This window comes from Pristis pectinata, chromosome 32 (genome assembly GCF_009764475.1).
Source record: "Pristis pectinata isolate sPriPec2 chromosome 32, sPriPec2.1.pri, whole genome shotgun sequence".
Lineage (NCBI taxonomy): Eukaryota > Metazoa > Chordata > Chondrichthyes > Rhinopristiformes > Pristidae > Pristis > Pristis pectinata.
In genome coordinates this window covers 17,860,836-17,874,468 of record NC_067436.1, presented here as the reverse complement: position 1 = coordinate 17,874,468, position 13,633 = coordinate 17,860,836, and the positions used below count along the sequence as shown (strand labels likewise).

The window sequence follows — 13,633 nt, the reverse complement described above, 5'->3', positions numbered from 1 at the left end:
CCCCAAAGCTCCAGCCTCTGCAACCCTCTGAGATAGAGAGTTTGAGATTCGCCATCCTCTGTGAGAAGTTTCTACACACCTCAGTTTTAAATGACTGCCTCTAATCTTGTAACTGTGTCCCCCTCCTTTTGAGACTCTCCCACTAGGGGAAATGTTGTTGTCCACCCTGTCAATCCCCTATCAAGAGATACAGAATGGAAAGAGGCCTTTCGGCCCATCAATCTAGTTCTGACCATCATTGAAATAATTTATTGTAATCCTACACCAATCCCATTTTTTTAAAGCTCCCTGTGTTCCCATCAACTCCCATTCTCCCCCCCCCCCCAATTCTACCACCCCCTATACATGGGGGGCAACTTGCCACAGCCAATTAACCGACCAACCCACACGTCATTAGGATGTGAGAGGAAACCCAGGTGGTCACAGAGAACATGCAAACTGTACACAGACAGCACCTGAGGTTGGGCTTGAACCTGGGTCACTGGCGCTGTTAGGAAGCAGCTCTACTAACTGCACCACTGTGCTGATCACCCCCATTCTTCTAAACCCCAAAGGATATAGATCTAATTTCCTTGATCAGTCGTAAAGCATCACAGAGATATGACAAGAGGAAGCAAATTAGGAAGGTGACTAGCATTGGACAAAGGGAATATCTGAGGGTGTGTCTTTGAGGAGCTGAGATCGAAGGAAGGAATGTTGGACCTTGGGGCTTAGGCATCTACTAATAGTGAGGGCCAGCTGTAGCTGATAAAGATGGGGCAGGGCTGCCAGGGAGTTGAAGGACCTCTGGTGTAACAAGAACTAGAGGGGACTTGAGTTGGAGAGAGAGGTTACAGTAGAGCAATTTAAAAAATGAGGGTCAGAGTCTTGAAAGTCATCTGTGAGAAGGTGTAGGATGGTGAGAGGCCCATGTGATTTAGGATGCAGTTCAGAGAGTTTTAGGTGAGTTTGTGGGGTGGGAGTAGAGCTAATGAGCATTGTGCAAATTTATTTGGAGTGCCGTACCACACCCAGCAAAGTTTATTGTCCTTGGACATTGCAGCTAAGATTTATCTTCTCTCATTCACATAGCCGTTTGCTAGCATGAATCACTGGAAAGAAGTCAGGAGTGGGAATTCTGGCTGATTTCTTCCTCTTCCAGTAAGGCCCATTAAAAATATCCTTGTGGCTGCTTGGTTGAGATTAGCCAACACTGCTGAGCCTGTGTGGTCATGCAGCTCAGTTACATATTGCCGTGACCGGTTGAGCCGTTGTTGGGGTGGTTACTGTATTAGAGCTACTGTAAGTGCAACCTCCTGCATTACAGGGCTACGTCTAACAGTGAGTTTCAGGAGAGATTTCTGATGTGAGCGGTTTGCTTCAGTGAATGCTAATTGTGCATTATTGCAGGAAATCTTTGCCCGAGAGTTGCATTTTGTTGCAATCCTCTAAAAATAGAAACAACTTGGAGATAAATCTCTCAAGATGAGCCTGAGTGCAGTGCAGGTCACACAGATTTTTGAATTTGCTCTTGCCAATCAAGGCCACCACGTTGTAATGACTTTTGTTTTTAACTGGATGTTATATAGATTTTAATCTTTTGATCCTAGTTAGTTTGACAGATGTCTCTCTTTATTTTCCCTTCCTACACTGGAATTACGGCACAATTCCTGTACTTCTGTCCCAGCTAAGATCTGTTGGGCTGGTTCTCAGTCTCAGGCTGTTCTGATGTTAGAGTGGACTGGGGAATTTTTGTTACCCAGTTGTTGTGATTAATGACAGAGAGTGAGAAGACTGACCTTAATTGCTTCATTTCTCTTCTAGTATGCAGTGGTATGGACATTAGAAACCAGGTGTCAGATCTTCGGCAGCTGGAGAATTGCACCATCATTGAGGGCTACCTGCAGATCCTGCTCATCAGCGGCAAGGCGGAAGACTTCCGTGCCCTGCGATTCCCAAAGCTGACTGTCATCACGGAGTACTTGCTGCTGTACCGCGTCTACGGGCTCGAGACATTGAGGGACCTCTTCCCCAACCTCGCCGTCATCCGTGGCGTCCGCCTTTTCTTCAACTACGCTCTGGTCATCTTTGAAATGACTCACCTGAAAGAGATCGGACTGTACAGTCTCCAGAACATCACGCGTGGCGCTGTGCGGATTGAGAAAAACCATGACCTCTGTTACTTATCCACCATTGACTGGTCCTATATCCTGGATTCTGTGGAAAATAATTACATTGATCGGAATAAACAGCAGAATGAGTGTGGGGATGTCTGTCCAGGAACCATGGAGGATCGACCACTGTGTACGAAGACCAGTGTGTACAACCAGTACAACTATCGCTGCTGGAGTGCAAACCACTGCCAGAAAGGTAGGCTGACCTCTCTACCCGGGCTGACATTTTCACCTTGAGCATCACTGAATGGTTTGAACTTGCACGTGGTCCCCGTATCAGCTCCCAAGTGTATGACCAAGGCAGAAGCTTTGGCTGTGTTCTGGTGCCATTCCCATGATAGAATGGGGTTGCTGTCCATTTTGGGAGCTGTGGTGTTTTATGAAGCTTTTGTGGTCTGTCTTGCAAATCATGTACCTGTTGAAGTACTGCCCATGTTTCATTTGTGTGTGTGTTTGCATACCGTTAATCCAAGAACTGCTGTTTATGTCCAACCATGTTTGTGGTTTCACCGGGATTCTTTAGACAGTGTTGGTGGGAACATTTGAAGGAAACTGAGTCAGGAAACCATACCTCCTCCCTCCCTCAACCTCCTCACTCCTTGCAGAAGATGTGTTTTGTAAATCCTGGGCACGACTCGTGGAGCTGTTAACCCTTGTTAGTAGTAACTCTTTAGTTCTTTTCCCTTCTCCCTAACTGAGCATTCTTCATGAATTTCAATGTTGGGATGTGGTTGCTCAGCTTAATCCACCCACCCCTCTCCCTGTGCCTGCATAGGACTTCCTTCCCAACGAGGGTTGCTTATGGGAGGTGGGGCCAAGATCTTGCCTTCCCCTTCTCCCTCTATTCCATTGGGCTAATTTGGTTAGATCTGGGACAGTTTACCACTGTGTCGTGCAGTGGGTGAGACTGGAAGCTCGGCACTGATTCAGTATCAAACTTGGAAGCTTCTGGTTGCTGGGTAGTAATTGTCTTCAGATCCTGTGACCACAGCAGCCCTTGAAATACCTCCCTTGCATATCTCAGGTTCCTCGCTTTAAGTTGCACCATTGATGAGCTCCCAACGCTGATTAAGCTTTGTGTTCTACATAAGAATGTTGCTGAGATACTTGGGCAGGGGTTGGGCTCGGTGCAGCGTCCAGCAATTGGTGTGGACTTGAGTTTTCTCCTTCAGTTGATTGAATGCTGTTTTATGACAGTTTTCTGTAACGTCTCTCCCTCTTCCCCACCCCCAACAATTCATGAGCTGGCACCTTCATTGTTCAATTGTTGTATTTTATAGATTTTTGTTAAATATATTTTTGCATTACAAATGAAAGACAACCATTCCACTCTCTCTTATCTGCTTTGTTTTACATGATGAACCTGGCATGTATTTCTTTTAGAAACTTGAATTGTGGTTCGGTTAGTGCACAGAACAGTGCTGATGTGCAGAAAAATAGATTTTAATATTTGGAACTTCCAGAGTGAAGGGCAGTATATCAGAATTGCAGAGGGTTCTGCAGACCAGGGGAAGTACACTGAGTGTGATAATCCCCATCTCCTGAAGTGACATTTGAACTATTTGCTTTTGATTTTGTGTGGGATGGTTCAACTGAAGTTGTCATCTGGGAGCATGTGGCTTAAACAAATTACAACAGTCAGTAAATTGTTTTCTCTGTTTCATAATGTGGACTCCGGTGCTCAGGAGCTGACACTGAAGCAGGTAAAATATCAAGGTTCAGGTAATGTTAATTGACCAAAGCATGATGCATCATACCACAGACAACAATGATGTGCCTGTTGAGTTGCTCTGTTGTTTGTTTGTGTGGTGACTTTGAGGGCAGGATTGTTGACCAGAAACTGTAATATTTGTATATCTTTTTTGTGGGATCTTTCTCTGTAGTTTTCAAGCAGCTGGATGACTTGGATCTTATCATGTTTGACTTGTAATCTGAAGTGGCCTGTTCTTCGTTAAGGATCGTGCAGGAAATGGTTGTGGGGCTACTCACCATAATGGAATGACCCCTTAATGAATGTGATGTATATTTTATTTAGGATTTGTGGATAATGTCAATACTGATTGTGGCATTGGTTTTTATAAAGGGTTCCTTGGTAATGCAGCAAATGGACCATCAGGAAGGGACTGCCCTATGAGATTAGATATCAGATCCATAGATACCCAGTGCCACATTATAATGCAGAAATCTCATTGATCTCAGAAGCCATGAAGCTGGTTCTGAACGGTACCTGACCTCAAAGACTAGGTCCAGTTTCTGTACCCACTTCCCAAGAAGCTGGGCTTGCTGTGGAGCAATAACACAGCCACTGTTGCCTCTCGTTGGCCTTGCTTGCTGACTTTGTTTGCAGTCAGCCAGTACACTCCATCTGAACCTGTGATCTGGGCTGTACAGGTGAGGCAGCAGAGGACATCAGCAATGCAGTAAACACAGCATGCCAGGCAGTGTCTGTGGAGAGAGGAGCAGAGTTAATGTTTCAGGTCGATGGATGACCTTGCATTGGAACATCAATCTTGTTCTGCCCTGGGGATGTTCATGATGGGGCAGGATATTTGCTGATGGTCTTGAGCCTCGTTTACACCCTTGGTTCCCTGTTTTTTTTTCAGTTGCCATTATTGGGCTAAGAGTTTTGGAAGGTATCAACTAATATTCTATAAACATGAATGAGAACAGCAAGATCTATTGGTGTAGTAAAACTCAGATAATCCAGCACACTCAGCGTTTGGTGTTGAACCAGCAGATTTTCCAGACTACTGAATGCTACATTTTTGATTCATTTTTTTTATATGTACATTGCACGAATTTCCCAGGTAAGTGGAAAAGAGAGTGCAGGAACTGGGAGCCCGGTGAGTGTGAATGGAGTGTGGTAACCGGAGCCTCCAAGTATAAAGTGAGTGCGGTACATACCGCCAGGTGAGCCAGATGCCAAACCATCGGGATTTCCGAATAGTTGGATGGCGGATGGATTGGAGATGTATTGTGTTGGCCACTTGAGACGTGTGCAAACTAATGTCAATCTTTATAAATGGGCAAGCTTACCAGGTCCAGTTTGTGGACACTGAGGCAAAAGCCAACAGGATTAGTCCTGTAGAATGTTGATGAACAGTGAGTGGGGGACTTTATTGTTGGATGATGCAGTGTGGCCCCTAACCTCCTGGAGATGGAGATAAAACTCTCCCAACTTAATGAAAGATGTTTGTAGGCAGCAGAGAACCTCGGAGCAGAGCTACAGTAAGTCTAGATTGCCCAAAGAGGATATAGTGAGTATGGCTGTTTGCACTGTGATGGGGAAGGGAGTTGGCTGTGGTGCACTCCTTGTTTGTTCTCCTCTGCCATGTTGCCACTGACATTACAGACCACAGTTCTGAGACCAGAGCTCGATTGAGTGAGTCGGCTACCATCTCTGGAGAGGGTTTTCGATTTAATCTGAGTTGGAGGGGAAATTAAGGTGCAAACTTTTTCCCATTCCCTGGCTCGGGAAGTGTGTCCTTGGGTGTATGTTAAATGGGAATTTGGAAAGAGTCTGAGGACAGAATTTCTCCCCAAACACCAGGAGGAAGAGGATGATTCCAGGTGACCGATCTGGACTTCTCCCTGTCGTCCCCTCTTCCATGAGTGGCCACTGCTCGGCTCCTGCCTCTTCAGAGCTTATTGCCCCAGTTTTCCCCTTCCACTTATTGAGTCATTGTATCCTCTCCTTCCACGTTATCCTGCCTGCTGTCCAGGTTGTGTTCTTTTCATCACTAACAGCCCCTCTGTATACCGTACTGCGCTGTTGGTATGGAGCGGGAGGTTTGGGAAGGAAACGTGGTTGTTTATCTGGGCTGTTGAGAGAGGCCAGTCCAGTGTTCCTTTTCTCACCATGCAGAAGCAAGGTCATGTCAAAGATTAATGATTAACGGACTGAAGAATGGGTGTATTCTGAGCACTTGGATCTTGCTGCCTTCCTGCTTGTTTTGATGTTGGGTGAGAGTGCTTACTGTACATCCCCCACCCACCAGAATCTACCCCCCCCCCCGCCCCCCAATCCGGAGAGTGGGAAGGATTGTTGCTAGAATATGCTGCCCATCTACCCAGCCTCTTACCCCTTGCCCTTTCTCCTTCACCCCTAGCCCCTACATTATCACCTGTGGCCTGAAAGAGGCCCTTTGGTCCATCAGATCCATGCCAGCTCTTGGTACGGTACTGCCTAGTGACTCCAGCGATCCAGGTTTAATCCTGGCCTCTTGGTGCTGTGTCACACACACAGTATTTGTATCACACACACAGAGTTTGTATGCTCCCTTGATGTACTGCTGTGCTAATTGGCCACTGTAAATACCCTTTGGCTTAGTTAAATAGCAGAAGAATCTAACGGGAGTTGATAGGCTTGTGTGAGAGTGAGCAAGTTGTAGGGGTACAAGGAATTAAAGGGCAGGGGGGATGGTGCTGATGGTATTGCTGTACCAAGAGTTGGTATGGACCTGATGGATCAAAAGGCCTCTTTCCGTGTCCCAGTGAATGCTCTTACTCCCGGGCACACAGACGGGATAGGCTCCATGTTTCTGACCACTCTCAAGACTTGCCCAGTGCAGGTGTAAAACCCCAATGGTGGGGTTGCCTGCAGTGTTCACTCCACACCAACAACCCAGCGGGCCCACAGACAGAGAATGGCAGCTTTAGCTGATCTGATGCACGTTCAGAGCACTGAGAACTGTGCCCCAGTATCAGCTACTGCAATAGTAGAGGGATGGGGGTGGGGTAAGGTGGGATCACATTGAAGCTCTTGTAGGAATTTATCTGTGAGGTGTCAAGGTCCAGAGTGCTATAAACAGTAAGTAGTGTACCTTACCCATTCAACCAAGGCCTAATTATCTAGAAAGCAACAGATAACATCCTCATATAAAATATTTAACCTTGGGAGCCATTTACACCTTAAGCCTGAGGGAGGCTCTGAGGCTGGTCTAAACTTCCATTGGTGAGTGTGAAATTTGGTCGACTGCACCAGGGAGATGAGCTTTCTATTTCAATCGCACAGGCTATCCCCAGGTGACAACAAGGTTCAGTTCCTGTGAAATGTTGGTCACCCAAACAGCAGCCGGTAAATCCATCCCACCCGTCTCCCAAACGCTTGAGCGTGTGTGCGCTGTGCATAAGTTGGGCGTTCATAACCTGGGGAGGACCTGTATCTTCCATGGCCTTTGACCTTCACATCCTGAAGTGGATGCAGCCTTCCAAGGCAGCCAGCTTGCACACGACAATGTCCACTAACAGCAATGTAGTCAAGACCAGGGTACTACGAATAACTGCTCTATTTTCCACAAAATAGTGCCATGAGAGAGCATCTGTGGAGGCAAAGGGATAGTCAAAACCCTAGGTCAGGAATGTCAACCATTCCTTTGCCTGCGCAGATGCTGCTCAACTCAGTTCTTCCAGCAGTTTCTTTTGCTCCAGATTCCAGCGTCTGCAGTCTCTTGAATCTCCGTAGGAGAGGGAACTGATAGGAGGCTCCATGTACCAACATATTTGACAGCGCAGCACTAATTCCACATAGACGGCACTGTTGGTTAGGATTGAACTGCATGTGTGCTGCATCGTCCATCACTGGTACTGCAAGTGAGCAAGAGTGTGGCAAATTAAAGTATTGCTCCACTGCCTTTGTCCCCCTGATGGGTGAGGAGTTGTGAGGAGTCTTAGTTATGGCTTGTTTATAGCAAGAGGGAGACACGAGACTGTAGGTGCTGGGATCTGGAGCTAAAAAACAAGCTGCTGGAGGAACTCAGTGAGTCAGACAGTGTCGGTGGAGGGAAAGGGATGGTCGATGATTTGGATCGAGACCCTTCATCAAGAGTCATGCAGGGTCTCGACCCAAACTTCAACCACCCCTTTGCCTCCACAGAGGCTGCCTGACCTGCTGAATTTCTCCAGCAGCTTGTTTTTTGCTTGTTTATAGCAAGATGTCTATCCTGAATCTTCCTAACTGGCCTGACATTGTAAACTAGTTATCCTCAGTTAAGTTCATGCATCCAGTACTTAAAAAAAAAAAGTCACAACTGTTAAACCAGCCAACATTCAGAGTGATTTCAATCAACACTGATTATAAATTCCTGGAACAAGACAAACTGCTGAATAATCGGTGCTCCAATTTTAAATGTTCCTGATGTGCTGGAATACACAGTGTGCCCAGCAGAGGGTTTCACGAGGGTCTTCAAAGCCCTCTCTGTGGGTATCTAGGGACAGGTAGTAGAGTTGCTGTCTGTGTGGAGTTTGCACATTCACCCTGTGACTGCATGGGTTTCCTTAGGGTGCTCCTGTTTCCTCCCAAATCCCAAAGACATGCTGGTTGGTAGCTTATTTGGCTGTTGTAAATTGCCCCCAGTATGCAGGTGAGTGGTAGAATCTGGGTGGGGGGGGAGAGTTGATGGGAATGTGGGGATATTTTGTTCAGGCCACTATTTCTTCCTTTTCAAAAACTTTCCTTAAGAAAGCAGTGCAAGCGGTTCCGAAACAAAGGTGGAAATTCAGGATGGGAAGTCTTTGGGAAGTTTCCATTGTGCCTGCCACTTAACATGGCCCTATTCCCATCGGAGACAAACATCTTTCCAAAGGCATGTACGGAAATTAAACTCCATGTAAAAATATTGATTAACAGAGTCACAGACACTGTGTTCTTGGCTAGTTTAGTCTGAACATGAGCATCAATATCCAGATACCTCCAAGGACATGTTGCTGAGATTTCTGTAGATGCCTTTATATGTATATTAATTATCTTTGAGGTAAATTTTGGTAAATGAGACTAAACTTGATTTTTGTTTTCCACTGAACGTTCTGTACAAACACTTCCTTGGGCTTCCTGGGAGAGGAACATGTCTTCCAGGATCCTTGCCTGATCTACACAGAGTGAACCCCATATAATAGGGGGAGGTGGCTTGCTGTATCTGGTCCTTGGACTTGCCAAGCAGGTTGTCCCATGAGCTTACAGGAGGTGTATGTGTGTTGGGTGGGGTAACATTGGAGGGTGGTCAAGGTCATTTGAGGAGGGATTAGTGGTTGATATTTGGAATGCACTGCCAGAGGAGGTGGAATCCAGTACAATCACTATGTTTAACAGGTACTCAGACAGACTCAAATAGGCAAGGCATAGAAGGATACGGTGCTAATGCGGGCAAATGGGATTAGTGTAGATGGGCAAAAAGATTGGCGTGGATGTGGGCCCATTTGCTCTGCAACTCTTCTAACCTATGATGAAGTAATAGATTGCCGAGACGGTGCTCTGTTGTGCACTCGCTCTCAAGTCTATGAAGGGTCTTCGACCCGAACTGCTGAGTGTTTCCAGCATTTTCGTTTCATATTGACTAGAATTAATTTGCTGAGCTTTACAGCATCAAAATAGGCCATTTGGCCCATCTGTCCAGTTCCTCGTGCCTTTCCTTCATCTCTGATCTTATCGCCATGGAACATATAGAGAACATAGAACAATACAGCACAATACAGGTCCTTTGGTCCACAATGTTGTGCCGACCTTTAAACCTCAGCTAAGACTATCTAACCCCTTCCTCCCACTTATCCCTCTATTTTAAATTCCTCCATATGCTTACCTAGTAATCTCTTGAATTTGACCAATGTACCTGCCTCTACCACTGTCCCAGGCAGTGCATTCCATGCCCCAACCACTCTCTGGGTAAAAAAAACTTACTCTGATATCTCCCTTGAACTTCCCACCCATTACTTTCAAGCCATGCCCTCTTGTATTGAGCATTGATGCCCTGGGAAAGAGGTGCTGGCTGTCCACTCTATTTATTCCTCCTATTATTTTGTACACCTCTGCCTTTCTCTGCCTTTATCCCTCGTGTCTGTTGCTGCTAATCTCAAACACTGACATGATAGCGGCTGTGGTCGGGCAATGCTTATTGTACTGGGCAAACAGCCAGAGATCTGGGCCTACAACCAGAGACACAAGTTTGGATCCCAGCATGGTAGCTGGGGAATTTAAATACAAGTAACTAAATGAGTCTGAATTTTAAAAAAACTATTTAATAATGGTGACCGTGAAATGAAAAACCCATCTGATTCACTGATGTCCTTCAGGGATAGAAAACCGTGGTCCTTGCCCAGTCTGTCCTGTGGGTGACTCCAGACCCATTGATATGTTGATTCTAAATGTCTCCTCTGCGGTCAATTAGGGATGGACAATAAATGCTGCACTGCCTTCACTGTCCACATGAATGAATAAATAATTTTTAAAGTTACGGTTCCATATTCTAACCACTCTCTTTTGTCCCTCTTGAATCCCCGAGGCTGATTATTGGTTGTTACATTTTGTGCACCTCCTGCAGGTAGAAGTATCTTCTCTGTGTCTACCCATCAGGTCACCTTTTCTTTTAAAGTTCTGTTCAGTCTGAACTTGGAGTGTGTGACAGGACAGTGTGGAGGAAGCTTTACTTTGTGTCTAACCCATGCCCTGGGAGTGTGTGACAGGACAGTGTAGAGGGGGCTTCACTTAGTATCTGACCCATGCCCTGGGAGTGTGTGACAGGACAGTGTAGAGGGGGCTTCACTTAGTATCTAACCCATGTCCTGAGAGTATGTGATGGGACAGTGTGGAGGGAGCTTTACACTCTGTAGGAGTGTTTGTTGCTTGTCTGCTGCTTTGTGCTTCTATGAAGTTGCTTGATACTCTCAATTGTTCAAGAGCCTTTCAGAGCCCAGGTGACTGGGAGGGAGAGTGTTGCCTTTGTGGGGCAGAGGACCAGTTGTTGGGGCGAGAGCTCGTCTGCTGCCAGTGATGAGTTGGCTGCTGGCTGCCTGCAGTGGGAAGAATCCCTTGCCCACTTCACCTGAGTGCACGTCAGGTTTCCAAAGGGAAACTTGGGACAAATTGCAAAACATCCTATGGGACCCAGCCGTAAATTTGAATTGCTGGAATGTTTAGGAGTCAGGAGAGGTTATGGGCTGTTTGTGGAAATGGGATTTTCCTGCCACTTGCGTAGGTATATATTGTGTATGCAGGGACAGAACATACTGTGATTTTTTAAGAACTCCCAATGGAGCAAGAACTCGACTGCCAGTTTCAGTCAACAAAGTGTGTTCTGTGTTGGGCTAAGTGATCCACGCGAGCCAGATGCTGGCTTGTTTGTGTGTTGCTCCTGGTGTTTTGGAAAATACTAGACTGTTTACTGGAGGGTTGGAAGGGGACGATTAGGCCTCTGGCTTGTACGGTGAGGCAGATTAGACAGAAAGTATGCAGGACCCTGAACTGGCACCTCATTAAACTCAAGCGTCTGTGGGTTCTTTGTCAACTGCACCTAGAAGCTGCCTCATTTGATTATTTTATTAAACCGAGGCTGCTGACTAACGGAGTGAATTGTTGGTTTCTTATCCCGGACTGCTGTCTTGTGGAGCAAAAAAAAACTACTGGAGGAACTCGGTGGGTCAGGCAGCATCTGTGGAGGTAGAAGGATGGTCAACATTTCAGGTTAAGGTCCTGCATCAGGACTGCTGCCTGACTTCCCCCCCAAGTTCCTCCATCAGTTTTTGTTGCTTCAGATTCCAACATCTGCAGACTTGTGTGTCCTGTGGCAGCAGTGACACACTGGTGTGGGCCTGGTTCTCAAGTTGCTTGTCCAACTTTCTCCTCCTGCCCGTGATGTTTGTCTGAAAACATTGCTGCAGAGTTCTTTGAAATAGCTGGTGTAAGTCCTTACTGCTACCTGTTTGAGTGACATTGCTTCACGTGATGGTAAATGATTTGGTTAAAGCAAGGTTGGGGCAGCAACTTCAGATAAGGCTAGGGAATTGTGACTAATTTACTTGTGATATGTACAAAGCAAAGCCAATGTCAGGGGTGCCTTGCATGGGAAATGTCAGATATGTTATTGGGGAGGGGCTTTGGGGGAAGGTGAGAGTCAGGGATGGGCGTCATGGGGAGGTGAGAGTTGGGGAGGGGTGTCGGGGAGTGAGTTGGAGAATTGGGAAGGGGCTTCAGTAGGAGCTCCTCCCACAGCTTAGGGACACAATATTTGCCTTGTCTGAAGTGTAGACTGGCTTTATCAGCACCAGGCCTCCAGGATAGGACACCAATGGAGGTTGTGTTCCCTGAAATTTTAGAATATTTAAAGGTGATTAAATTGAACTTTTCAGGATATTTAGGGAACTGATCAGGTGGAGAGCGTGGGATTACTCTTCTTGTCAGGAGACACTTCTATACATAGCACTCACTTTGGAACTCTGCTCTGTGATTGGTCGATGATGCTGGGTTTGCAATTGGTTTCTTTGGGCCTGGGCAGTTGTATGGAATGGTTCATGGTTTCATTGAATTGGAAAACAGGCTCGTGGGGTTGAATGGCTTTTCTTGTTCCCGTAGTTCTAGTTGGGACAGGACCTGGTCTACAATATACCCATGTTCTTTGATGCCTCTTGTACTGCCTCGTAGCAGTGGGTCACCAGGAATACTTCATCCAGGCTAATTTATTATCCTTCAATGGCCTGATGGGACCTGTTACATTGTGCGATGTGAGGAATCACTTTGTCACTTATGGTGAACAAAGGCTTTGCAGATGCTGGCACTGAAAATGGCATCTAATTGTCCAGATACACAGCATGGGCTAATGGTACGCACCCCTCCTCGTTTGCTGAAGCACCCGTTGACCTGCTGATTCTGTTGATTCCGTGGCCATTTAGCTGCCATCATCTTGCTTCCTTTTACTGCTGCACAGGGTGTGACAGTGTTCAAGGGTTGCCTGGTTACCATCCAGCACCTCGACACACGGGCCTCAGCAGTCGGTCTCTGACCTCGCAGCCCAGTCCGGTCAGATCCTTCCCGACATTGACGCAAGTGATAGTAAGCATAAGGAGGCCATTTGACCCATCACACCTGTGCCAGCCCTTTGGGGGAAAAAAAAGCAACAAATCTCATTCTCCTTCTTGCTCATATCCTTGCAAGTGTTTCCCCATCTGGTTTCCCCAGTCAGCCGTTGGTTAGTCATAGAGATACAGCACAGAAACAGGCCCTTTGCCCCACCGAGTCCATGCTGACCATCAACCACACATTTACACCAATCCTACATTAATTCCATTTTATTCCCCCCAACATTCCTATCAACTCCCCCCAGATTTTACCTCTCACCTACACACTGGGGACAATTTACAGCAGCCAATTAACCTACTGACCCATACTCCATCAGCTACTCAGGTCTTTGACTATTCCCTGTTGTACTTATTTGCGCAGCGGAAGCTTTCAAACCCTCAAAGAAGCTGCCCACGATTTTATTAAACAATTTGGTTAGTGCAGCAGGTAGTGCTGCTGCCTCACAACTCCAGCGACCTGGGTTCCGATTCTGACCTTGGGCACTGTCTGTGTGGAGCTTGCACGTTCTCCCTGTCACCACATGAACTTCCCCCGGGTGCTCCAGTTTCCTCCCAAGACGCGTGGGCTACTGTACATTACCCTGAATGTATGTGGGTGGCAGGGGAATCGGGGGGGGGGGGGGGTGGGAGTTGATGGG

At 46.6% G+C, this 13,633-nt stretch overlaps 1 protein-coding gene across 2 annotated transcripts in view; it reads left to right on the top strand.

Annotated features, from left to right (window-relative positions):
• igf1ra (insulin-like growth factor 1a receptor) overlaps positions 1 to 13,633 on the top strand; it is a 220,964-nt gene that overhangs the window by 28,939 nt on the left and 178,392 nt on the right. For both annotated transcript variants that reach the window (XM_052042748.1, XM_052042746.1), the window contains one exon: positions 1,804 to 2,349. In XM_052042748.1, coding sequence (XP_051898708.1) covers positions 1,804 to 2,349 — 546 coding nt within the window. The remainder of the gene's footprint in view (positions 1 to 1,803; positions 2,350 to 13,633) is intronic.